General features: G+C 44.4%; 3 protein-coding genes across 4 annotated transcripts in view; all 3 read right to left on the bottom strand.

Annotated features, from left to right (window-relative positions):
• Window positions 1-5,220: 5,220 nt before the first annotated feature.
• On the bottom strand, window positions 5,221-7,987 carry LOC126996812 (uncharacterized). Its single transcript, XM_050857674.1, has 3 exons — window positions 6,681-7,987; window positions 5,951-6,133; window positions 5,221-5,813 (listed from the first exon to the last, which is right to left on the bottom strand). The coding sequence occupies exons 1-3, from the start codon at window positions 7,785-7,787 to the stop codon at window positions 5,304-5,306; spliced, it is 1,800 nt and encodes a 599-aa protein (XP_050713631.1). The 5' UTR covers window positions 7,788-7,987; the 3' UTR covers window positions 5,221-5,303.
• Window positions 7,988-8,548: 561 nt separating this feature from the next.
• On the bottom strand, window positions 8,549-10,249 carry LOC126997131 (general transcription factor II-I repeat domain-containing protein 2-like). The gene is made up of 2 exons (XM_050858186.1): window positions 9,214-10,249; window positions 8,549-8,556 (listed from the first exon to the last, which is right to left on the bottom strand). The coding sequence occupies exons 1-2, from the start codon at window positions 10,247-10,249 to the stop codon at window positions 8,549-8,551; spliced, it is 1,044 nt and encodes a 347-aa protein (XP_050714143.1).
• Window positions 10,250-13,788: 3,539 nt separating this feature from the next.
• Window positions 13,789-27,950, bottom strand: part of LOC126996811 (uncharacterized) — a 32,451-nt gene continuing 18,289 nt past the window's right edge. The window contains exons 5-6 of one of the 2 annotated variants that reach the window (XM_050857671.1): window positions 15,015-15,305; window positions 13,789-14,754 (exon numbers count right to left, since the gene is read on the bottom strand). In XM_050857671.1, coding sequence (XP_050713628.1) covers window positions 13,811-14,754; window positions 15,015-15,305 — 1,235 coding nt within the window. In that variant the 3' untranslated portion in view covers window positions 13,789-13,810. The remainder of the gene's footprint in view (window positions 14,755-15,014; window positions 15,306-27,950) is intronic. The other variant, XM_050857673.1, reaches the window with a different exon arrangement.

Genomic DNA, 27,950 nt, shown 5'->3' with positions numbered 1-27,950 from the left:
CACTGCTCTCTTCTTGTCATTGGGTGTGTTTGGTTTGTATGAACCACTCACCAAATAAGTTTTAACACACTTTAGGAAATGGCAAAGCCGTTTTTGTTTGTGAGAAACATCTGCCATGGTTCATGATGAGTCTGGTGTGTGCGTGCGTGTGTGTGTGTGTGTTCGTTGTTACTCGATCCACGTGTTTATGTGGTCAGAGTACAGATGGGTGGGTTGGCCGCTCATGCACAATGGTGGCAATGAGAACTGGCACGGAGGACCCACAGACACGCCACACCCACAACAGCTTCTTGCCATTTAACTGATGCAACAAGTCCTTAACTTGGGTAATGGCACCACAAGCCACGGCAGTCCTTACTTCAGCAGACGACGCCATGTCGATACAGGGCAAGTGCTTTGTTTACGTTGTGGATGTGGATACGGGCAACCGACCTTGGGGGGGGGTGACGCACACCCGGAAAAGTTGGATTTGCCGGTTGCCCAAGCTACCGCCAACGCGGTGGGAAGAAAAAGGCCCAGTGTGACACCAGGTTACGGACAACTGACAACTCGCTTTCGGATGGGCGCACGGCCGTTGCCAGTAGCCACAACGGTTAGAAGAAAACGGCCAGTGTGACACTGCCCCAAGGCAGCGAGGCCGCTGACCGGGTTAGCGCCGGCGATAACGTCATCGGACTCCCAGCGAATCACAAGCTTGTTTTCAGAGCTCAGCCAATCGTAAGGCTACATCTGTGGCTTTAAAACGACCCGTTCTCTCTTCCTGTTTTCTTCCTTTTTCCAAGGTACGTATTTTGAAATAACAAGGGAGTAAAGGAGGAAAAAAAGTGAGCTCTGGGGGGCAGCACGAGCCAATTATAATAGCGCCACTATAAACAGTTGCCTGCGCCATGACGGGCTCGGGGCCGACCATCCAGCCCAGATGGATAGTTTACCGGCGCCATAGCCCACATGTTAAAAAATAAATAAATAAATAAATATCCATGGGTCGGAACAGGTAAGCGCTTTTTCAGCGTTTTCAATACCTCGAGTTTCGCGATCCTCGAGTTTAGCGCTATACCTTCGGAACGAAGCGAGCGCGAAACTTGAGAGGGTACTGTATGTTTTATATTTGAAATATCAATATAGTATCGTTTACGCCTATCGGCCTTATCGCTAGCTAGTATCGGAATTGTGGATTTATATCGGTATCGGTTATCGGTTATCGTCTATATTTGTCTCCAGTTAACGAATATCGGTTTTCATCGATAAGGTTTTCCATTATCAGTTATTGGTTATCGGGAATAAGGTTTTCTATTATCGTGCCCAGCTATGGACTTATGACCCTCCTCGGCATCCGCCGCTACAGAACGTCTAGCTATCACCCGCAGGCTAACAGCATGGTCGAGCGCTTCCATCGGCAGCTGAAGTCATCCCTCATGGCCTCCACCCAACGCGACAACTGGTCCCTGGCTCTTCCCTTGGTCCTCCTCGGCATCAGGTCCTCCCTGAAGGAAGACCTGCACCACTCCTCGGCTGAACTAGTTTACGGCACCAACCTCCGTCTCCCAGGCAAACTGCTAGCGCCTACACTTGACTCCGCCCCCTGCGGCGTCCAGGACTTCGCCGCCCGCCTCAAAGGTGCCATGAGGAGGAGCCTTCAGCTGGTGCAGCCACGCTCTTCCCCGAAGAAGACCTTCGTCAACCAGGACCTCGACACTTGCTCCCACGTCTTCGTGCGCGTGGATTCTGTCCGGAGGCCCCTGCAGCAGCCCTACCAAGGACCCTACCGCGTCCTGAGACGGACCAGAAAGACTGTCACGATCGACAAAAATGGTTCTCATGACGCGGTCTCCATAGACAGAGTCAAGCCGGCATACTTGCTGGCCCCAGACTAGGCGCCCCAACTCTCCGTCGCCGAAGCAACACCGTCTGTGTCACAACATCCCCGCACCAGGAAGATTTCGTTCCTTCTTTGAAGTCACTGGGAGGGGAGTGCTGTAGCAGGCGAGTCCCCGCTGAAATAGTTGTAACAGATAATGTGCTACAGCATAGACTCTTTTACTCTTTTTTTTTTATCATTAATGTTTTGATGTTCTTGTCTCTCGTAGCTCTCCTTGTTGTCCGTGTTGCGTCTTTAATGTTTGTCTCTCTTGTTACTCGTTTATCTTCCACTGTCTGTTTTCGTTCTCCTATTGTTAACTCGTACATATTGTTTACTACACACATTAACATTTACATGTCATCAACGCCATACAACATTCATGCACACGCATACACACACAAGCACCTTTTCTATGTGCTGTGTTTGTCTCAATGACTTTTGTATGTTTGTTCAAATAAATAACCCTGACGGATATTGACTTTGTCTATCCGTGAACCGATTAGCACTCAGAACACTCACTACCACCAACAGGAGAATATCAAGAAGAAACAGAAGTTGCCTGTAGTAATCCAAACATTGACACCTAGCTCCTGCAGCTAGTCATGGGGAAGCATATACTACAGTTGGTTCACCCAAGTATAAAATGAGCATTATCGTGCGCTGTCAGCTTGCTGTCACACGGCGTGTCCGATCTCATGGATATTGTATGCTAGCCTACGCATAGTAAACAGTCGTCATTGTCAGTAATATGCAGGTAGCAATAACAAATACCGTCAATTATAGTCGATTTTGAGTTAAGAAATATAAGGAATGTCGCAAACAGTTCTTTTATTGATATAAAGCCTGCTAATTTTATCGGTGGTGGACAGCTTCAAGGCTGTTTGATAATTATAATCACCGACCTTGTAAATTAACAAAATAGCTAATTGCAACATTGCTAATATATTTTTTTTAACTCATAATCGACTATAATTTACAGTATTTGTTATTGCTGCCTGCATATTATTGACACTGACGACCGTTCACTATGCGTAGGCTAGCATACTGCTGGGCTCACACTGCCACGATTTGGGTTCCGGACTGCTCCCGACCGGCCAGACCAGCAATCGGGAGCCTAGTCTTGCCCATGCGGCCTGACTATAGCGTTTTCGGCATATTCCCCAGCCCCATACGACCTGTCTGCCGAGACGGGCCGTCAGAGCCGCACCACTCCGTTGATGCGGGGCGGTGACGGGCCGACCCAGAAGTCAAGTCGCCCCTGGCGGCCGGTATACAAAGACTTGACACAATTAGGCCCCGCCCACCACCGCCGTACCGGACGACACCGCTGACTGAACGTGCGGGACCGGCCGCACGGACTGACTGAGCGTGCGGTCTCGGCCACTCGGGCTGACTTGACCTGCGGCTTGTCGTGCGTGTCTTCCAGGTTCTGGCAGGACATAATTATATATGCCTACCTTTTGCAGGAGGCATAACACACACCTTCGCCACGGCAACATCACCACGTGACAGGCTTCCTCAACCTCACCTGCAGCATGGGTGATAACATTCCACCAATGACCAACCTAACCAGACAACAGACCATTCTACTGGCACTGTGTGGCATGCAAATGACTACAATGGCGGCACTGGCAGTGAACCTCGTTATGCCACCAAAGAAGCCAAGGAGAAGGAGAAGGGCATGGATGTGGCCATACCTACAGCGGCGGATGCAGTATTGGCACTACGACACTCTGATGGACGAACTCTACAATGAGAACCCAGAACTGTACCGTAACTTCTTGAGAATGGACCGGAAGATGTTCAACAAGATAGTGGAATGTGTCACCCCAAGGATAGAGAAGAAAACAACCAACTTTAGGAAGCCTATTGACCCTGGCACCCGTGTTGCAATCACCCTACGATATCTGGCCACTGGTGACTCATACAAGTCCCTGCAGTACTCGTTCCGTGTCGCCAACAACACCATTTGCAACATTGTTCCTGACACCTGCCATGCCATTGTGGGGGCATTTGCCGATGAGTTTTTGCGTGTACCTGACACTGAAGAAGGATGGAGGGCCGTGGCGAAGGACTTCTCTGACAGGTGGAATTTCCCCCACGTTATAGGAGCCATAGACGGGAAGCACATACGGATCACCAACCCAGACCTCGGAGGTTCCCATTTCTTCAACTACAAAAAGTACTACTCCATGGTGTTACTTGGGTTAGTGGATGCCAACTACAGGTTCCTCTATATTGATGTGGGGGCCGTTGGAGCAGAGTCGGATGGTGGGATATGGGCCCGGACACAACTACGCCAAATGCTGGAGAGGAACCAAGCCAACCTCCCGCCCCCCGAAATACTCCCCAATGCACCTGCCACTGCAACACCTGTTGGATACTTCTTTGTGGCAGATGATGCGTTCCCACTGCGGCCATACATTATGAAGCCCTACCCATGCCGTGGACTGACCAAGAAGGAGAGAGTCTACAACTACAGGCTGACAAGGGCTCGCCGCACAGTTGAGAATGCCTTTGGGATAATGGCCAACCGGTTCCGGGTCCTCCACACAGCAATAACTCTGCAACCTTCACGTGTCGAGGCTGTGGTGTTGGCAACGTGCACCCTACACAACATGCTGAGGACCTCGGCCATAGAAGGGGACGTCGAAGACCCTGAGACCCACGACATCCAACAGGGGACCTGGCGGAACGACCCACCCTTGGGACAACAACTACAAGGCCTGATGGGGAACACCGCAACCCGTGCAGCCAAGAATCAGAGGGCACTTCTGCAGGAGTACTTCAGCTCATCCCAGGGGGCCGTTCCATGGCAAGACGACAAGATATAGGTAACAAAAATGTTTTCACCCTCTCTTGTTTTTCTGCCTATATGAGTATATATTTCAATGTATATTATAATAATTAAGAACCTTATAATATTATTGAACCCTTTTTATATTAATTTTGCTTTCCTGCCTTTGCTTTAATTCATACTTGGTAATTTCATGTGTTGTAACATTTTCGTATGTAGCTATGTATCTTTTGATTCCATTCCATCATAGTACTTGTATTCTTTACCATTGCAATATTTTTATGTTTTTAACATTCAAGTACTTCCTTATTATATTATTATTTTTGGTATATTATTTTTACCTTCATATTATTGGTTCAATGTTTTTCATAGAAATATTTTCTTAGTAATGTCTTTCCTTTAAGGGTTTATACCATTTATTTTATTACTTACTTTTACGTCTATTTTTTCTTATCTATCTATTTAAAACTTAGATTAGGGGAATAACTCCAGACAAAGTTTCCTCATACAAGTATATATTTGTATAAAAATATAAAAATAATATTCCATACAGTGCACGTAAACATCACATCCACATATTGAAAATATATAAAAATAATTGTCCATATAGTGCACGTAAATATCACATCCACATATTGCAAATTATTACTTTTGGGTGTTGAGGTCGCCGTTGCTTGGTGCTGGGGTTCCCGGCTCAAAGGAGAGCGGGAAGCTGTCCAGGAGGATGCTGTTGCTGAGAGACAAGTTGGGGTTGAGGGGCGTGGAGCCAAGCTGGGGTCTGACCTGCAGGTACTGCAGCGGCTGCTGAGATGCCCCCGGCTCTGCAATAAGGGGAATGTGAGGGCCCTGGATGGGGAGAACGGGCCGTGTAGGTTGATGTGGCTGAGGTTGGATGGTCGGGATCTCGAGGGTGGCCTTCATCTCAACGTAGAAGGATGGGGGAGGTTCGGTGTCCACTTTTTTAGAGAACACCCTCCACCTGTTGACCAGGGCACCAATCTCCGACAGAAGGCCGCTGCGGAGGTCACTCCTCACCTCGGCACAGTCCCTGGCCACCTCCTGCAGAACCCCGCGCCAGTAGAGGAGGCTGGGGTCGCCACTGGGTGCCACGGCGCCCTCGAGCAGGGACCTGAACTGGGTGTTCTGGTCGACGATCTAGGGATGACAGTTTTCATTAGACACACACACACACACACACACACACACACACACACACACACAATAATTTCCATTATTTCTATAAGTCAGTTATGCCAAGGGAATAAAATTTGTATCATTAACCTTTTTCCTACCTGTTCCAGGATGCTGTCCCTACTCTCCTGTTTCGCCCTCGCTGCAGTGGGACGTGGGCGGTCTAACGCGGGTACCACTTCGTCAGGAGGGGCTCCCGGGGTGGGGTTAGAAGTGCTTGAAGACCCAGCCACAGACACCTCAGTGGACCTCGCAGGGGTGCTCGAAGGCACCGCAGGAGTGGACTGAAACGACATGGAAAATAGTAAAAATAGGCTTTTGCTTATTCCAATTTCACAATGTTATCCAAGGTGTACATGCAGTTTGTTATATGCAAACAATGGTGTCCTAGGTGTATATGTTATAATGTTGTTATGCATTGAAATGTAGATGGTATTGGCCTAAAAAATAACATTGTGTTAACAGGTTTAAGAATTGTAAAGAATGCACAAGATGTAACCATGTTATGTAAATAATGTGATGCCTTGTGGAGTACTTTATGCACAACAGAGACTATATTATCAAATATTATCACCTTTTCAGCATGTATATCACGTTCCAATGACTATATTTACGAAATATATTAATGTGTACACACTCCTTAATCAGTATCATCAATAAAGATATATTGATAGATATACAATCCACATTGTTTCATTATCACTATATTTTATGAATGGTATTGTTGGTATAATTACTGGTATTGTAATGTTGTTGGTAGTCAAATCATTGATGGGTGTGTACACACGCACAATTTATTATTATGTTATCACACAATATTTTTCTACATACCTGAGAAAGGCCAATGGTAGTGGTACGCCGCTGCCGAATGATATGTGGCCGCAGGAACTGGAAATTAGCCACAATCCACCTCTCCCTCTCCGTCAGCTCCTTGGCGGCGCCCTGCCCACTCTTCTGCTCCAGGTTGGACAGGCGCCCAAAACGGCTACGAATAGAGTCGAACCACTGCTTTAGCTGGGGGCCAGTGATGGGAGTGTCAAGGGACTTCGCTTTATCTGAGAAGGCCCGGAACACCTTGTCCCTGTCTGCATGATCCTTCCTGCCCTTGTCATATATGAAGTCTGCCTCATCCTCGAGCCATTCCCCCAACATCCTCTCTGTTGCCGCCGGGAGTACAACACACGCGCCCTTCCTCTTCCTCTTGCCCTCCTCCCTGGACGGCCTCTTCCTTGGCAAGGCTCTTGGTTCGCCCACAACCACCTCTTCGTCCACCTCTATATCCTCCTCGGTCTCCTCGTATCCGCTGCTGCCCACTACCGATTCGGTGTCATAGGCAGTGTCCTCGTCCAGCGGTATGACGACCTCGGACGGTTCCTTTGGGGTCTCGGAGGGCAACGAGCTGGTCTCAGACGCCATGCTGGGGGCCTCTCCTGACGAAGAGGGAACTGCTGCAGGGTTGTCTTGGGTGGGTGCAAGGGGTGTAGGGGGCGGCAGCTTACCTGATGGGACCCTCTTCTTTTTTATCACTTTCTTGACCCTCAGTATGGTTGACATGGTGTAGGCAAGGGCTACGGGTGGCGCTGACGAAGGGAGAGGGGTGTTGGTAGCGGCGCGGAGGTGTAGGCTGACTGGGACGACTGTCAACCGACGCGTCGTATCTGTAGGGCCGGCCCCGGGGGACGCTCCGCTCGAACTTTTGGCGCGAACGACCGTGCTTCCCTCTTCATGCGTCACGCCATCTCGGGCTGACGTGTCGTGCTCATCGGTCGACACCGGCCGCAACGCCCGCATGGTGCCCCGATCAGTCCGTTGATTCCCGACTAGTCGGCCGGTATGCCCATCTCGCCCGGACCAATGACGGTTGTCCCGGCTGCGGCAGACCATTTTGAACATTTCAAAACAGTCTGGCGGTAGGATAGGACTGCCCGGCCCCGCCATCTCCGCCCGACTGGTCCGCGCGAGCCGGGCTCGAGACAAAAGATCAATACGATTAACGAAAGACTGGCGTTTTTTTGGCAACGGACAGCCCCGATTGGCGATACGGGGCGGTCGGGAGCAGTCCGGAACCCAAATCGTGGCAGTGTGAGCCCAGCTGTAACGTATCCACGATATTGGACACGCCGTGTGACAACAGGCTGCCAGCGACTTGGGTGAAACGACTATAGATTTATGCTTCACTGTGTGAATACTATAAAGTTTAAATATCTATGTGTGAAAGCTGGGTCATACAAAAAACAAGAGTTCATTCCAGTAAATGACATTATTCAGAGACGTTGCTTGAACATATCTGGTGCAAAGATCATTCCACGCTCTGAACTGTTCTGACATCACGCCATTTATGTCCGAACAGAGCAAGAAGACTGCTCTCAAAGTCTTCTTTCAGCACAGATAACTTCTTGTCGGTCGAGGGAGGGAATCACTGACAGAAGGAAGATACTATGCTGAATGCTGAACAATTTGCAGGTAGAATTTACGATGTTCCTGATGTGACTTCTACTGACAAAGCTAGTCACTCGTTTCAAGAAGGCGCTGCCCCCTCAGCTCTTGCCCCCGACACGAGATTCTTTAAGATACCATATTAAGAGAGCACACCTTCAGACCATGGTATGACTTCAAGCAAACAAGGAAAAAAAAAATCCACCTGCCCTAGTCATGAGGTGGGAACCCAGGAGTGATCAGATGATACCATTCCTCTCATCTCATGCACCTGTTCCTGCATATTGCATGGAACTGGTCACATGTGGATGTACAAGAAAATGCCATTCATCTATGACCAGATGAGACTTTTGGGAGCAGGCCGCGGGCCGGAGTGACAAACGAAATCCCCAAAATGATTATATACAATACATTATACAATAATTTTATTGAAAAACATACAAATCAGTGAGACGACTATGCTGCTTGCCATGAATAAATATTTCAATGTCCGGCTCGATGGATGAGGTAGACAACCAAAGAATGTCGTTGAGGTGGCGGTCCCAGAGTTGGGAGCGAAGGTGAGACTTCGTGTACTTCATTTTGGAGAAGAGCTGTTCGCAACAGTAGGTTCTGCCAAACATGGACACGATGCGTTGAACATGCGCAATATATATTGGAGAATTGCTAGAAGGGAAGACGAGGTCACGGAAGAAGGACAGCGGAGAAGAGGTGCGGAACTTCGCCTTCAGTCCACCAAGTCCATCTGCAGGTGGGCAGGGGCGTCGTCCAAAGAGGGCGGTGAAAAGCTTGAAGTCCGCAGCCAGCGGCCTGACTCCTGCGAAACGGGAGGCAAATTCCTCCCGCAGAGAGGCGACGACACTAACGCAAGTGTCCAGGTCCACGTCAGGGGCACAAGCAGCACGGCGAGGAAAATGCACAAACTGACCAATAGCCAACTGAGCCTCCCACAAGCGCAGCTTAACCTCGAAGGCGGTGATGTGCGCGTGTATGTCTGTCACGAGAATGTCTTTACCGTGCAGCTTCACGTTGAGGGCGTTCAGGTGCGTAGTGATGTCCGTGAGCAGGGCCAGGCGAGCGAGCCATCGCGGGTCGGAGAAGTGATCAGCGTGGGGAAGGTTCTTCTGACGGAGGAAGGTGGCGATCTCCTGCTGCAACTCGCACACACGGGACAGCATGGCCCCACGACTCAGCCAGCGGACCTCACAGAAGTAGAGCAGGTCATTGGAGTGCACGTTCACCTTGTCCACCAGTACCTTCACTACGACAGACATGACATCAACGAGGTTGGCAGACTTGGCGCACAGGGCCTCTTGGTGGATGGTGCAGTGCACCTTTTGGATGTGCTGAGTGTGTCCGGCGGCCTCACAGTGGCGCACTAGCAGCAAAGAGGCGCCCTTCTTCTCCCCAATCATCGCCCGGACACCGTCGGTCATCACGCACACAAGAAGGGAGAGGTCTAAGGAGTGCTGCTCCATACACTGAACCACGGCGTCGAAGATGTCTTGCCCAATGGTGGTGCCGCGCAGCGGGACAAGTTGGAGGAATTCCTCACACACCTGGAGGTCAGCGGTGACCTCACGGATGAAAACGGCCAGTTGGGTCGTGTCCTTCGTGTCGGTGCTCTCGTCAAGAACGAGGGAGAAGGCGACGAGGGCTAAGCTGCAGGTCTTGAGTGAGTCGTGCAGGTTGTCCGACATCATCTCTATGCGACGACGAACGGTGCGGGACAAAAGGTTCACGCTCTCAAAGGCAAAACGCTGCTCTGGACAGACGGAGTCCACCACAGCGACGAGGCACTCCTTCATGAAGTCCCCATCCGCGAATGGCTTCATCCGGCGAGCAAGGAGGTGGGAGACCTCAAAACTGGCGCGCATCACCTTGTCGGCCTCAGTAATCTGCTTGCGGAAGTGCAAAGTTGTTATCTGCAGGTTGCCTGACAGTTTAACGATGGCGTCCTTCATCTCGGTGGTAGACATACCTGGTCTCAATGCGAAAGTCCAACGGACACTGGCGTCTGGCAGGATCCGAGGGCAGAGTGAGGCGCAGAGTTGTCAAACAGTATCTGCCGGCATATGCTGTTTGGCAGGATTTTTTTAGGGGGGGAGGGGGGGGGTCCGCGGCCCGGATTGCAATATTAATGCCGAGCAGGGTGGAGTGTGTCATTAATTTTGTTTATGGTGAATTTGAAAGTGTAAACGTCATATTTGAGCTTGGCAACAGTGATTTTTGGATTCAGAATGTCCAGATTACTAATGACAAGTGTGTTGCATAAATTAACAATTGCCTTACCAAGTTCAGTTTTCTAAAAAAATATGGTTTTATGAATGTTGTCCACAGCATTTGGGGCGGGTTATGGAAGTTTGAATATAGCAAAAATTTAAAACCTCCATGGAGTAAAAACACCATTTAGGAAAAAGTTACACATTGCCCTCTCTGTCATAAATCCTCAAAAGGCTAATGGGTACCGATGGAGTGCCTTGTATTGTCCTTAAAAACTGAGCTTCTGTGCTGACACCTTGCCTAGTCAAATTCTTTCGTATCCCCTTCTTTCTTTCTGTTGAGCATTAATGATCTTTTCATAAAAAAAAGTTTTCCTATCCACACCTATGGTGATGGTTCTACTCTGCAATACTCAACATCATTTAACAGATGACCCTCCCTACAGGAATTGCGTGATTCTTGGCTGGAGACTGCAGAACGCTTGACCTCAGATCTTATTATTATTTCCGATTGGGGTAAAAGGAACTTTGGTGCCCAGCAATGCCTCAAAAACTCAATTTCTCCACCTATCAACTCGACATAATTTTCCAAACACCTATCCCTTTTAACTCAAAATCTTAACTGGGAATTTTGTATCTACTCTCTCACTAAATCACCTTCCTCGAGGTTGGGCGTTCTGTATCGTCTCCGTCAGTTCTCTTCTCCCTCCCAGATGCTGTCCAAATATAGGGTCCTCGACCACCCTCGTATGGAGTATGCAGCACGTGTGGAAGGGCTCCACACACACAGCCATGCTAGACAGAGTGGAGTCAAAGGTTCTTGGTAACTGTGGTATGAATAATATGACTCTTTGTCCGAAGCCACATCATAGGAATAAAGGAAAACTATAACAACTGGCAGCTGGCAGTCCATGTCTGCGTGTCTGTGTAAACCAATCCCAGAACAGGATGACTCTTCGTTTCATCAACTCCCTCATACTAGCAGTTTTCAACCTCTTAAAATCCTCCGCAGTGTTGCTTCTCTTTCTGCCTTCTATCGATATTCTCATGCTGACTGCTCCTCTGAACTTGCTAAATGCATGCCCTCTTCCCTCCCCCCGCCCCGCTGCACACGACTTTTCACTCTTACTTATCCTTATGCTATCCAAATCCCTTATGCAACCCTTAAACACCATCTACATTATTTTATCCCCTCCGCTGGTTAACTCTGGAACTGTCTTCCTTAGCCTTTATTTCCTCCTGCCTGCGACTTAAACTCTTTTAAGATACAAGTATCACTTCACCTCTCCACGCGAAAATTACTCCTCTTTTGGTCTCTCGTTCTATTTTCGTTTGTTAGAGCAGCGTTTCGCGTGTTTTTTTAATGTTATTCGCCCTTGAGCTGTGTTACTTGCTGTAAAAAAAAAAAATCTAACACAATTCTCGGTTGGTTTGATTGATAAATTCAAAATGTAGGGTTTCGGACGCTGGGGTCACTATTCAGACCTTGGGACTGGTGAAAGTCTATCATTAAAAGTTCATTTATTACCAGTAACAATTTATTTTGTTTACCGCGGGAACGGGTTGCCATATTTTGGCGGGACGTTGGACATTTTCTTTAACCCTGCCAGTCACGTTTGAGAGATGGTGCGTCACATTTCCTACGACACATTTCATACACGTTACAGCTCCTATGACTTTAGCAGATTTTGGAGTAGTGACCTATTTCCGACAGAGATACAGCGCATCTACATATTCTGTCACAATTCCTTCAGGGCTCCAATCACACCAAGAAATGCATCGAGTCACAGTTCCTACTGAATTCCAGTCAGTCAATCTATATACGGGAAAAAAAAAGTTGGGTTCACATTAAGACACGAATCGAGTCGAGTCAAGTTAAGGCTCAACCCAAAACTGTTCTCTTAATTTATGGTGCAGGTAAGGAAAATGAAGGACGACACCAGCTTCTCCTCCAACTAAGGAGAGACGGCATTTTTTGTGCTCCACTGTGCTAACTACGTGCCTCCCCTCATCCTGCAGCCCCGCAGCACTCGACTTTCTACTCTAGCTCATCCCTATACTGTCCAAACCCCTTATACAAGAGTTAACCAGCATCTCCACTCTTTCATCCCTTACACTGGTAAACTTCGGAACAGTATTCCTTCGTCTGTATTTCCTCCTGCCAATGACTTGATCTCTTTCAAGAGGAGAGTATCAAGACACCTTTCCACCCGAAATCGGTCTCTATTTTGGCCACTCTTCACTTTTATTTTTTGTAGGAACAACGATAAATGGGCTTTTTTTCCTACACTTTCTTTTTGTTGCCCTTGAGCTGCTTCTCTAGCTGTGGTAAAATAACTGTGGTCATCCTGGCCAGGACAGTGACTGCTCTGTCGGCACGCTGCCTCCTGTGCATATTGTATTGCTACTCTTGTTGCAGCAGCAAATTATAACCCTGTAAAATGTCCCTCTTGCCGTACTATCATTCATGACAGACTTGAGATATTCATTTATAAACTTCCTTAGAAATTATGTCCTCACGAAATCCAGTTTCAACTTGTTTTCCAAAATCATTTGATGTACTTATGTTGTTGAAAAAAATCCATATTAATATTAATGTTTAAGAATATGCAAATTGTGACAACCCGAACATTAGTGTGCGTGGGGACTCTCGTTGTCGTTGCCGATTTCGTGAGATTTAAGAATACGGCCCATAGTATGTGTAGGAAATGCGGTAATACTCCGGTTTTTGTGGATGTGTTGGAATGACTACGCCCCGTTCGAGGTTGCCCATACCCCGCCAGCCAGCGCGTGCTATATGCACGCGTTCGATTCAAGAGTTGCCGTCATACATAATTCAGTAAAAATAGTGGAAAAGTACATTATTGAATATTTCGGGTTAATGACTGGTAAAGAACTGTCGTGTGTCAATGGTTATGACTTACTGTTATTAGTGTCGTCTTCATTCCCTGCCTATTCGAGTTAATTATCCACTTATACTAAAGGAAGATCCATATCATATGTTCGCTACAAACATAATTCGTGGCGTTACACTCGAACAAAAATTAAGCAGTTGATATAGTGAATTAAATTAAACCTGAGCACGTAATCCTCCCACAAGACATTCATCTCTTAAAATATGAATTTTACCGTTCTGATTTTGGTTTATGGGCTGTCCTGCATACTAAAGGATTTCCAAGAATGTATGCGGACAATTTTTGTTGATACAAGAATTGACCCTCTACTATTGCATGAACTGGACAATGGAGCGAATGAAATTAACGTTGTCAGGATTATTTTCACTAGGGGTAATAAAGAGCCAGACTACCGAAAAGTTGAGTGAAGCTTTATTGAAATATGTTCAGGTAATGTTGAATGCTGATAGAGTGTTTGGGTTCCTGTGAGAAGATCTGAGTCACTGGGGGTTTGAGGACGAGCTTGAGAGTGCTGCTGTCTTTCCGTACTGCCCCTAGTGTGAAGGGTCTCCTGAGGAAGAGGGAGTAGCTGAGAGTCGAAAGGTGCCTGGCACTCGTGTGGGCCTGGCGCAGAATGAACCTGCGAAGCGAGACGGGAGAGCGTGATGGCCGGTGGGAGGGCGTAGGTTAGGGGCTCCTGCTGGGAAGGGGTGAGTGTCAGGCGTTGGGGTTCTGGAATGTTCCTTAGGCGTGGAATGGGGGATGAAATGTGTAGAATATTGTCGGGGTTAGTGTTGAGGGTTGATGTGAGATGTGTTGCTGTTGAGCTGTAGGTAATGGTATGTGAGGGTGGCATGGCTGTGTGGAGGATAGCGGTCTGAGGAAGGATAGTGGTGTGGGTCTTGGTTGTGCGTGGAAGTGTTCCACTCTGAGTAAAGGGGACGAGAGGAGGAAGTTGGATATTGGGCATCTCTTGCGTTAAGGCGACGGTGGGGATTTGTTGCAGTGGATGCTCCTTGGTCGCGTGAACCTCCGAGGTGGACTGTGGAGGAACGTGCGACTCCGTTCTGCCATCAGAATAGGAATCATTCTTTTGTTGAAGGTCAAATCGAACCGATGACGTGGAGGAGTCACTCGGGGTAAAGCCACTGCCCCTCAAATTCAGCCTCGACCTGGATGGCGACTCGATTTCCACCGTGGGCGTCGTTATGTCGTCTGCCTCCACCTCCACCACGTGCACAGGCCCCCCGCTGGTAGAAGGGGCGCGGCTGTGGAGGCTACGTGTGGAGGATCGCCTGGCGGGGGTCACCTGGGTCACCACGACTGGTCCCGACGCGAAGGTGGTCATCATCTCTGCCGGGAGAGACAACCTTGTTCAAGGCATCACAAAGAGGGAGGTCCGGTGTATGCCTCACTGGCCATACTAACTAAATGAAAATTGTAAGCAAATACCACAACACTACCTCCATCACTTGCATCTCTAAGATGTTCAAAATAGGTTTCCCGTCAGATATAACTTGACATCAACAAATAACAGAAGGATCTACATTTAATGCTAAAGGAAGTATATGGGAGGGTACTCAAACCGAAACGGAGGCGTGTGGAGAACTGACCGCAGGAAGGCGAAGTGGTCGTGGAGAGCATAGAACCTCCCTGAGGCACCTCCAGAAGCGAATCCCCTGACTTCTTTCCGTACTGGTTGGCCTTGCTTGACGAAGAGGACGAAGAAGAGGAGACGTGGACTTGGCGGGTACGACATATTACCACCGCCGTCACCACCACCGCCACGCCCACCACTACTCCTACGACACCCGACACCAAGATGCCCACTTGAGCCCCTCCACTGGTGCGGCCTCTAGGGGATTCGGTGGGCTTTGGTGGTACCTCTACGCCTTTGTTCACTGCTTGAATAGATAAAAAATATGGTGAACTCCGGCGACACGACCGGTGGACAGACCAACGAATCTGGAGGAAACACGATTCAGATTATTCAGGTCTTTTTACCAAACATTTGCACTAACACTTATTTCTCGTAAACACGGACATAAAACCAGACATACAAATGTAAAGAGAGAGAATTAGCGAGAGAGAGAGAGAGAGAGAGATATTAGGAGTCAGAGAGAAAAAAATTAGAACAATAAAAAGTATAAGTGTGTGTGTGTGTGTGTGTGTGTGTGTGTGTGTGTGTGTGTGTGTGTAGGAAGTAGCTCAAAGGCAAAAATAAATGAAAAAATAAGCCCGCTAATCACTGCTCTTATAAAAGCAGGTATAGATAAGCGGGCAAAAGATTAATCAATTTCGTGAAAGAAAGGTGTCTTGACAGTCTCCTCTTGAAAGAGATCAAGTCGTAGGCAGGAGGAAATACAAAGTATGGAAGGGTGTTCCATAGTTTACCAGTGAAAGGGAAGAAAGAATATAGATGAAGTCCTGCATGAGGGATTTGGACATTATAGGGGTGAGCTAAGCATGCAGATAGCAAAGTCAGGAGAGCAGTCATCATGAAAATACTAATAGAATATAGAAAGAGAAGCAACACTGCGGCGGAAACTAAAAGGTAGAAAACTGTCAGGAAGAGGAGGGTAGTTGATGAGACGAAGAGCCTGAGACTCTTCTCTGTCCAAAAGGGTATGTGTCTGTAGCCTCCTCTCACATGAGATGCATAGCCTACTCCATACGAGTCGTACAAGGCCCTTGTATATGGATAGCATCTTGGAGAGGGAAAAAAAGTGGTGGAGACGATACGGAACGCCCACCTAGAGGAAGCTGATTTAGTAAGAGAGGAGATAAAATTATGAGGTTTCCAGTTAAAATTTCGAGTTGAGGATTCACCGCCGATATTTAGATTATAATATGGTGACAGCTGAGTGGTTTCAAAGATTAGGGATAGGCGTTTGGAGGATTATGTCGAGTTGATATGTGGAAATATTTTTTTTTTTTTTGAGGAGCTGAAGGAGACCAAGTTCCTTTTGCCTCGTTCGGAAATGACAGCAAGGTCTGAGGTTAAGCGTTATGCAGCCTCCAGTCTAAAGTCATGTAATCCCTGTTGGGTGGGTCTTGTCTTGAAATAAGTTGAATATTGCAGAGTAGTGCCATCGGCATGCGAGTGGAAGGTTTGTTTTGGAAAGATTATTAATGAACAACAGAAAGAGAGTGTGAGATAGGACAGAAGCCAGTGGGACACCACTGTTGATAGGTTTAGGGCAGGGGACGACAACCCATAATTCGAGAAGAGACAGTTTCTTGAAACTTGGCAGAAAAGCAGTGCTGCTGGAGCCGCAGTGTAAATTAAGAAAGGAAGTAACGAAACATTAGAATTTTCCTCCTCCATATGGGAGTTAGATTCCCACAGACATGATACAAAAATACACTATAATAATAATGATAATAGTAATAATGATAATAGTAATAATAATAATAATAATAACAATAATAATAATAATAATAATAATAATAATAATAATAATAATAGTAATAATAACAACAATTATACTTTCAGCTGTCACAAAATAAACTATTATATTTATAAAGCCATTCTTTTAACTTAACATAATGTCAGCAACCTATTGTGAACCCTTTATACTTTGTTACCTCGCCTGAACAAGTATTACATAATTAAACAACATGCTAACTGTACTCAGTATATCTGGTCACCATGGTGGGTTTATATTTTAATGTGATTTCTGCTCCTGAGTTTCTTTGGATAGCTGCTCATTGTCTGGATAATAAATGCTCTCATTTTCCAACCATAATTCTAGCGTTTTTAAGCCGCACAGGTCTCGTAAAAGAGCCGCATGCGGCTCCGGAGCCACAGGTTCCCAACCACCGGTTTAGGGGAAGAACAATGACCGTCTACCACAGCGGAGATACAACGGCCGGAGAGGAAACTGGAAATACAAGTACAGATCGAGGGATAGAATCCGTAGAGGCGCATTACGGAGGTGATTGTATGTGGAATGGAGACACACATTCCACGTACTTTATCTACTCCTCATGCCAAAAAGCCCTTGTTTAATCACACTTCTTCTCTTGTTGTAAAAGCTAGAGAGGTGGCTCACAATATGTATCAGAACCTTCGCATTCCTGCTAATCACGATATCTACATTTCTACCCGGAAACAGGCCAAATCAATAACTAACGTCAATACCTTGTTTTTTTTTCTAATTGTTCCAAAGACTTCTGGCACCAAGCGAAAAATATCTCTAACAATTTCACTTCTTCATCTTTTCCGCCTCTCAATAATCATAATGACAGCACTGCTGCCACATATATCTCTAAGGTTAAACTCTTCGCTCAAACGTTCTCTAAAAACTTCACTCTGGACGATTCATGGCATATTCCTCATGCTCATCTTCCCTCTGACTCCACTATGTCTGTTTTTAAGATTCATAAAAATGATGTTTTCCACGTGGCCGGGCAGATGACCGGTGGACATTTGTCCGACGGATATTTCACTGACGGACATTTGTCCGAACTGAAAATTTGGCCGACAGACATTTGGCAAAACGGATATTTGGCCGTGTAATATATATATATATATATATATATATATATATATATATATATATATATATATATATATATATATATATATATATATATATATCATGTGTATTTGAATGTATGACTGTGTGTTGCGACATCGCGCTACAGGATGTTTAACAATTCGTCGTGCTTTTGGCCGTGGGAACCGCGATGAGCTGACACTAAATCAGCAAATGATGACAAATCATCCCAAGTCATCATCCGGACGAAGCAACAAGCAAATAAAACGAGAGAGCAACGCGGAGAAGGGGAGAGAAGCAGACGGGTGACGGGTGAGAGCGGAGGACTCCTCCGTCCGCACGCTGGGTGTGGCTTGCTCTTGTTTCGTGTGACGGCTCACATAAACGTTGAATCTACTGTGTAAAATTGTCAATACCATTTTTATACTAAAAACCACATATCTTAAAATGTCCCTGTGAGAGAGAGAACCAAAGTGAACTAAAGTGAACTTATAACGGCTTCCGCTCGGCCACACATCATCTAGCTACCTCACTGAACTAAAGGCTATTGTGTTATCTCACCTACTACAATCAACTTGTGAAGCAGGTTAACGGTAACGCCGGCCCTGTGACGAGTGAGATAACAGTTCGCGCCTTAAACATATCACTTCACACGCTCCACCTTATATATAACATTAAAAACGTGAACATAAATTGTGGATAGCATGGTTATGAACAACTCCGAAGTGTTATAATTCTCTCTCAAACATAATAACACTAGCAAACGTGTGTAGGCCAGAGACAGAGAAGGGAGTGCAGCTAGCAAGAACGGTGACACAACGCGCGACCTTTCCTGCCCCGTGAGTTGGAGTCAGCACCCAAGATCTATAGTAACAGGTCTCCTCACTTCCGACGTATTTTCGCAGATGCTGGCGCACTCACGTCACCAGGCTGTTCGAGCGTAGGTTCAGCGGGGCCGATGGGGTCAGTCGCTCTTTCATCCTCCGTGCAGTAACAGCTAGCTGGCAGTCGCTCTCAGTTTCTCACACACACACACACACACACACACACACACGCACACACACACACACATGTAAGCTAGTAATAAGAATGGAGTAGAGGGTATCCAGTCATAGCCATTGACAAGGCACATTATAAGAATTACATATAGAAAAAATATGAAGTAGGGAGATATACAAAATATTATAGCTGTTATGCGTACATTTGAGTTTGTGAGTAAACACACACCACACACACAATACTACTACTACTACTTATATTAATGACAGCATCAACATCTGGGGGCAAATATGGGGTATTCTTGAGAGAGAGAGAGAGAGAGAGAGAGAGAGAGAGAGAGAGAGAGAGAGAGAAAACGGCAGCGCAATGAGAGAACGGGGAATATAGAATAGTTTCCCGTCTTCCTCACTGTCTCACAGCCAGCTGACGTCACAGGCTGCGCAGTGGAGGTAAAGTGAGGAGACCTGTTACTAAAGATCTTGGCCGCACCCGAGAGCAAAGCCCCGCCCCGCCCCGCAACTCCACACCGCCCGCGCGCCCCGCCTCGCACCTCCACACAGCCAAGCTTCATCGGAGGTGTCTCGGCGCTTGTTTTGTTCCTTCGTCTGCCTACGACACAGCCTGTCGTGGGTGGGCACTTTTCTTCGCCAGACAACTCGGACCTTTGAGGGTGACTGTGGTGGGCGTATATACTCTGCCCACCGCCCATCCCATGTAATGTGTATATATAATAATGTACATATGAGTGTAAAGTGGTGTAAGTGAACAGCGTAGTTACGAACTACTCCGAATTGTTATATCCCTCTCTCATACGTAACTTCAGTGACAGTGTGTGAGGGTAGAGGCAGTGAAGCGTGTAGCGCGGCCTTCCTGCTCCGTGAGCGTCAAGTCAGCACCCAGCCACACCCGAGGGCAACGCCCCGCCCCGCCCCGCAACTCCACACAGCCCGCGCGCCCCGCCTCGCACCTCCACACAACCAAGTATCCTCGGAGGTGTCTCGGCGCTCGTTTATTCCTACGACACAACCAGTCGTAGGTGCACACCTTTCTTCGCCAAGCAACTCGGACTGTGGTATGCGTATATACTCTGCCCGCCGCCCATCCCACCAACGCTACCAGACGACGGACGGAAGACCCTGCCACCCCAGCAGCCCTGCCCCAGCCACCGGCGAGGCGAAGGACGCGCAGGTGCTGAGTAGTGGGGTATCGAGTTTCTGTCTTCGAGGTTTTTAACACATTTTAGCTGACACTACATTGATACGGTTTCAGTAATTACACCACTTGTAACATGATTTCGGGTGAATTACTATTATTATGTTCACGTGTTTAGGCGTGTGGGGCCGTATCTAATCTATTAGATTTTTCAGCTGTTGATTTTTCTGGCGTGTGGATGTTTAATATTTTTCTTGAGAAACATTGTTACGCATTTTACGTATAATCATTCATCTTATTTTCTCCTTTCTTTTGTGTATTTTATTGCACAGTGGAGAAGTTTTGTCTTGCTAAGCCTCACTCATTATTCTTTTTCCTCTTTTTTTATGAATTTTAGAAGCATCGGGGAGGAGTGAGCACATACTTAGCGGTGAATGATTATTACTTTACTTATTTTTGCAGCGATATTTTTTTTCTTTTACCATTTTACTCCTCATTTTACTAGTAACTCTTTTTAATGGCAGAGAAACCTGACCCGAAGTTACAAACTCTCACTGAGGACTAGAAGGAGTGGGTAAAGGAAAAAGAACAGTGACGTCAAGGATAACGGTAACTGTCATGAAAGAAGTTGTAGCAGTCTTCAAAGGGTGCCTCCTCCTTCTTCTACGCTGCATGGGCAACCAAGAGGTATTTACTTACCTTACTAATCCCACAATTAATGGCTTCTGCCCCTAATCACCCGCTAACAGCAACAGCAGTTAGGCCTTTCTCAGGTAGTAGGGAGGCAGATTATTCTGCCAGGGACTTCTTGTTTCAAAGTGAGATTGTCATGGACATTTCATTCGTGTCAGATCTGGGAGATGAAATATCTCTCAGTCGCTCGAAGGTCAATCCCAGGAACGGAAACGCCGGCCCTCATAAACAAGAACGCGTTCACAGAACGAAAGGATTATGATGCGTTTCGGGCACTTTGTCTTGAAACATTTGGGGAAAATGGGCAACACAGCCTCGTAAAGGGTATAAATTTTGCTGTGGACACTGTGCAAACGAGTGGCCTTTTTAACAGGCCAGTGGACGCCTATAGGCTATCTACTGATTTAATCTCGTGTTTTAAACAAGGAAACTGGACAGATGGATAAACCATTTATGTAGCTAATGCTGGATTATTACTAGAGTTCCTTGTGTACATGATTGTCCTTAAAGTTCCTCTTCGAAGGAGTGCAGTATCCCTTGACTACAGCCCCACTGACAACCTGCACGATTTTGTCAGCCAACTTTTATGGCACTTAAAGTAATTTTGGGTCCTTTTTGAAGCTTCTTTTGCCGTCGACACGTTCGTCGGGGAGGGGGGCCTTCGACCCTCTGACCTAAACCTTTTTGGGTGTCACCAGCGGTAATAAAAAAAAAATAAAAAATTCCTTGGTGTGTTCTTTTACCCGTAGTTTAGGCATAAAATAGTCAGATAAATAGGTGGATGGAAATTTGAGCTTTACGATCTTTTTTTTTTTTGCACAGAATGGTGCATAGTGATCGTTTCCAAAGACTAGTGCCGGCTTGAGGTTCAGCCTGACGCTGCTTTGTCTATCTTTCCACCAAACGACTATAACCGGGTAGGCGGTGGCCGAACTGGTAACGTACTGGGCCCACATTCACCGCGTGATGGACGACGCTTAAAACTACCCACATGCTGTCCTGAAGACCACCCATCAACCCGGACTCTAGAGGAAGCCGTCCAAGCGAATCAAGAACGAGTTCCGGGGGGCAGCATGAGCCAATGCAAGATGGCGCCACTATAAACACTCGCCTGTTCCAGAACGGGCTGGGCCGACCATCAGGCCCCACCTGGAAGAAGCCTTGGGCCGACCATCAGGCCCAACCAGGAAGATGACTACCGGCGCAACAGGCAACGACGTAAAAAAAAAAATAAAAAAAAATGCATCCTCGCATTTACTAATGTTTGGTTCCTGAGCTTTTGCCTGCATCTTTTTCATGCGAGAAGGGGAGTGCTTGAGTAATACTTTTCACTCTAACCCACTATTTTCTTTTATTGCTGAGTTGATGCAAGGCAGTCAGTCTTCTTAATTTAATTGGAGCCGTAATAACCGAGGGTGTAGACTAACATAGGGATAGGTACTTTTTAACCTTGAACCTCATGTACTTCTGCTTGAAACAGACATTTTTCTCTGCAAAGACAGACCTAACTAAACTTGAGCAGGTGCTGTTCCTAACTTTTATTGTAACCACCATGTGAACACTTGTAAGCTTTGGAAGTAAGCAGACAAGTATTGCTTACCCTTACTTGACATACCACTGTTACCCGTTACGGGAATTATTTTTGGCGTCACAGATGTCAGCCATCCACGTCCGTTACGATCGGGGGATAGGTGGAAATTTGTCTTTTTCATTTGATGTTTATTAATGCTGGTATTACTTTAATCAATTATGCTGGAATTATATATTTCAGTGAGATTTGTTACAACAGTGATTTCACAACTTTGTGACAGGATTTTCTTTTAGAGTACTGTAGACCTGAAAAACGGAGTATTAGGAGTTAGTGGTGCTGACTGCTGATGCTTCTAAGGCTCTCCAGACTTGTCCTTGTTATCACATTGTAACTATTAGGAGACTCTACGGATAACATTACCTCTTTTCACACAGCCTTATCTATTGTTGTAAACCCCATCCGTCTCAAAGGCGTGCCGAGGGTAACGACACTGGCAATTAATTGTCACGCAACGGATGAGTGTTTCTCTGCGATAGTTTTGTGTCAAGGTGTGACTCGAAGGTTCAGTGTGTAGCTTCTTCTTCAAGGATTGTTCTTTTTTCTTTTTACGATTCCAAATAGCTCCATTACCATGTATCCTAGTGGCAGTTTAGTCAATTTATTTTTCTAGGATGTATCATGTAAATAATTTTTCGAGCTACTATTTTGTTTTCTCGGAATAGTACTCAACTTCCACGACTCTAGCCCTATTTACCTCAACCTGTATGTACATTACCCATTTCTTGTTACTTCCATGATTATTATCATTGGCATTTCCCTATGTTGTATCGTTAGGCGGGCTCTGACTTATGTGATAATCTTTAAAGCAACTGTAACAAGACCACGTTTAGCTAGTACACTTTGGGCGACTGTAACATGGGATGGAATGCTCTCCTTAATGAACACGATGTCAATGACAACTATAAAATTTTCTTAGACAATATTAAAAAAAGCTTTTAGTGATTGTTTTCCACTTAAATCTAAATTAATAACTGAAAAAAGATTAAACAATCCCTGGATATCACAGGCAGTACTTAACTCTATAAGGACAAAAAATTATCTATTTAAGGACTATAAAATTGGTGCTGTCACTGAGGCTCAATACAAACAATACCGTGACATCCTAAATAATACTATAAGACAAGCTAAAAAATCTTACTATATGGCTCAATTCACTAATTTTAAAAATAACACCTGTAAAATATGGCGAACAATTCACCAACTTTCTAATCATGACCATAAGAAGAGTTCCACAAATAACATAATCTGTAATGGTAAAAAACTCTCTGAACCTTTACAAATTGCACAAGCTTTTAATGAATTTTACACAAATGTTGCGCCTAAACTAGATCACAGTCTACCACCTTCCACCACAGACCCTCTCAGCTTTCTTCAAGGTGACTTTCCTCATTCAATGACAATTCCTATAATTATCCCCCAAGATGTAATTACTGTAATTAATTCCCTTAAAAACAAAAAGTGCAATGTGCATGAAATTCCAGTATCTGTATTAAAAACCAGCAAAAACCAACTTGCAATACCCTTGTCCATACTCTTTAATAATTCTATCAATAATGGTAAATTTCCTCAACTCCTAAAACATGCAACTGTTGTCCCCATCCATAAGAAAGGCCCCAAAGATGAATTAAGTAATTATAGACCAATATCCTTACTAAATGTTTTTTCTAAGATCTTTGAAAAAGTAATGAAAAAATTCCTTATAAATTTTCTTGAAACTAAAAACATACTTAATCCAAGTCAGTTTGGTTTTCGTCGTGGTCTAAACACTTTCGATGCCTTGAGAACCTATTCAGAAGAAATCTATAACACTTTAGATAATAAACAGTCATTATTAAGCATCTTTGTTGACTTCACCAAAGCTTTTGATACAGTCAGACACGATATATTATTACGTAAGTTGTATTACTATGGAATTAGAGGTACTATTCATGACTGGTTTCAGGATTACTTATCCCACAGAACTCAATCAACCAAATTCCACACTTGTCTATTTGCATCTCTACCTATTCAATACGGTGTTCCACAGGGCAGTGTCTTGGGTCCATTCCTGTTTCTCTTATATATAAATGATATTACTTACATATTTACAAACCTTAAAACAATCCTTTTCGCAGATGACTCAACCTTAAATATTACTGGTGAAAATCCTACTGACATGATACATACAGCAAACACTGACCTACAAATCTTTCATAAATGGTGTCTGAGTAATAGATTAACAGTGAATTTAAACAAAACATTTTATATGCTATTTACTAATAAGTCACCATCAATGCTTCCGTCCCTATTTTTTTCCCAAGTCATTATAAGCAGAACTAATAAACATACATTATTAGGAATAACGTATGATGATACCATGACCTTTAAGCATCACGTAACAAACCAAATCCTTAAATTATCCAGGCTAGTATCTCTGTTATTTCAAATTAAAGAATTAATGCCCATTGATGTTTTGAAAATGTTATATAACGCACATGTCTTACCACACCTGTATTACTGTACGCCTATCTGGTGCAACACCTACCCCACACACCTGTTACCTCTGTTTAGACTTCAAAATAAAATAATAAGAATTATTACAAACAGTGACTACTTTCCCCACACACAACCTCTCTTTAAAGAAACAAATTCCTTAAAACTTTTTGATATAAATAAGCTTCAAATTGGTATTTACATGTATAAAAAGATCAAAAGTGAAACCTCCGTGTCCTTACAGCCACAACATACTTATTTCACCCGTACTCATGAAAATTTACGTACACCTGCCCATAATTTAACACTTTTTCAACACTCACTTTCTTATTCAGGACCTAAAACCTGGAATTCTATTCCTAATAATATTAAAGCTCTAAACTCAATACACTCCTTTAAAAAACAATTTAAAAAACATATTCTTCTCAATTATAATTATTAAGTCCATGTATCATCTGTCAGAGTGTATCCTCAGCTTAATCAATTATTACCTTATACTATTATTATTGTATTAATACTATTACATTATCAGTTACAGTACTACCACATTATTTTTATAAATCAATTACAATTTTTGTACTAATGATATTGTGTTAATATTATCACTTTAATTATTATTTACACTACTATTATTTTATAATTATCACAATGTTAATTATTACTATTATTACTATAATTATTATTATTATTATTATTATTATTATTATTATTATTATTATTATTATTATTATTATTATCATCATTATTATCATCATTTTACTTTTGTCATATATTATAAGTTTGTATATATATATATATATATATATATATATATATATATATATATATATATATATATATATATATATATATATATATATATATATATATATATATATATATATATATATATATATATATATATATATATATATATATATATATATATATATATATATATATATATATATATATATATATATATATATATATATATATATATATATATATATATTTTTCTTTTTGCACTATTGATTAAATCCGGCACCTAAGTTTCCAGTACTGCCCAAAAAGCTCCCAGCTTTAAATGGGCTCCCTGCACTACTAAATTATTGTAAATACATAATTGTATAAAGGGATAATAAAATGTTTCAAATGTTTCAAATGTTTACATACGTTTGTAAAGGTGGGGTGAGCCGCGAGGTCGCGACTTCTAGGGGACCGAGCGATGTAATGTGTATATATTATTATGTACATATGAGTGTGTGACTGTGTGTCTAAGCACAGGCTCAGTGCCTTTGCCAGGATGTTATGGAACACGTCAGAGCTGATGGCCGTGGGAACACATGCTTGGCTGATACTAAATCAGCAACTGATGACAAATCATCGCCAGTCATCAACCGGAAGCCCCATCCTTCCGGACGGACTACAAGCAAATAAAAGGAGTGAACAACGCGAAGACGGGGGAGAAGACGAGATAAGACAGCGGGTAGCGGGCGGACGAGTGGAGCTCGGCCGCCCCGGGCACGTTTGTGTGGCTGGCTCTCAAATCATGCGACTCGCTCACTTAAATTGTAAACTTTATGTACAATTGTTAATATAGTTAAAATACATTTTGTATTCGTATTGACCCTGTGAGAGAGAGAACTAAAGTGAACTTAAAGTGAACTTATAACGGCTACCGCTCGGCCAACTAAAAGGCTATTGTGTTATCTCAACTACTTTAATCAACTTGTGAAAGCAGGCAATGGTACACCGGACCTGACGAGAGATAGCAGTTCGCGCCTTAGATATAACACTTAACACCAACTACTTTAAAAAGTAAAAACACTTAAAAACGGATAACATAAGTACATTAAAAACGGATAACACACACCACCCCTACCAGACGACGGACGGCAGACCCTGCCACCCCTGCACCCCTGCCCTGTCACCGGCGAGGCGAAGGACATGAGCGTGCTGAGTAGCGGGGTATCGAGTTACTGTCTTCGAAGTATTTTTAACACATTTTAGCTGACACTACATTGATACGGTTTCAGTAATTACATCACTTGTACCAAGATTTCAGGTGAATTACGATTATTATTTACGTGTTTATGCGTATGGCGCCGTATTTATTTTCTTTTTCACCTATTGATTTTTTCTGGCGTGTGGATGTTTAATATTTTTCCTGAATAACATTGTTACGCATTTTATGTATAATTATTCATTTTGTTTTCTCCTTTCTTTTGTGTATTTTACTGCACAGTGGAGAAGTTTTGTCTTGCTAAGCCTCACTCATTATTCTTTTTCCTCCTTTTTATGCATTTTAGAAGCATCGGGGAGGAGTGAGCACATACTTAGCGGTGAATGATTATTACTTTAATTATTTTTGCAGCGATATTTTTTTTCTTTTACCATTTTACTCCTCATTTTACTAGTAACTTTTTAATGGCAGAGAAACCTGACCCGAAGTTACAAGCTCTCACCGAGGACTATAAGGAGTGCGTAGAGGGAAAGGACAGTGACGTCAAGGATAACGGTAACTGTGATGTAAGGAGTGCTAGCAGTCTTCAAAGGGTGTTTTCTCCTTCAACTGAGCTGCATGAGGAACCACGAGGGATGAGTGTTTCTCTGCGACAGTTTTGTGTCAAGGTGTGACTCGAAGGTTCAGTGTGTAGCAGATCTTCAAGGAGTTTTCCTTTTTCTTTTTACTATTCCAAATAGCTCCATTACCATGTATCCTAATGACAGTTTAGTCAATTTAGTTTTTCTAGGATGTATCATGTAAATAATTTTTCGAGCTGTTATTTTGTTTTCTCGGAATATAACTCAGCTTCCACGTCCATGACTCTAGACCAGTTTACCTCAACCTGTATGTACATTACCCATTTCTTGTTACTTCCATGATTATTATAATTGGCATTTCCCTATGTTGTATCGTTAAGCGGGCTCTGACTTGTGTGATAATATTTAAAGCAACTGTAACAAGACCACGCTTAGCTAGTGCACATTGCGCGACTGTAACATGGTTAGGTACAGTAATTTTAAAGGTGGGGTGAGTCGCGGGGTCGCGTGGTGGTGGTGTTCCACAGGGTTCTGTCTTATCACCCACTCCCTTACTGTTATTCATCAATGATCTTTTTTCCATAACAAACTGTCCTATTCACTCATACGCTGAT

Source organism: Eriocheir sinensis, chromosome 11 (genome assembly GCF_024679095.1).
Source record: "Eriocheir sinensis breed Jianghai 21 chromosome 11, ASM2467909v1, whole genome shotgun sequence".
NCBI lineage: Eukaryota > Metazoa > Arthropoda > Malacostraca > Decapoda > Varunidae > Eriocheir > Eriocheir sinensis.
The sequence above is the reverse complement of the archived record's forward strand: the minus strand, read 5'-3'. Positions and strand labels throughout refer to the sequence as shown.

Excerpts from the sequence above, each read along its gene's own strand:
- LOC126996812 (XM_050857674.1), bottom strand. The coding sequence starts at position 7,787 with ATGGCGGGGCCGGGCAGTCCTATCCTACCGCCAGACTGTTTTGAAATG. Across the intron at positions 6,134-6,680 it reads CTACCATTGGCCTTTCTCAG|TCCACTCCTGCGGTGCCTTC; the intron begins GTATGTAGAAAA and ends ATGTCGTTTCAG. Across the intron at positions 5,814-5,950 it reads GGGACAGCATCCTGGAACAG|ATCGTCGACCAGAACACCCA; the intron begins GTAGGAAAAAGG and ends TGTCATCCCTAG.
- LOC126997131 (XM_050858186.1), bottom strand. The coding sequence starts at position 10,249 with ATGAAGGACGCCATCGTTAAACTGTCAGGCAACCTGCAGATAACAACT.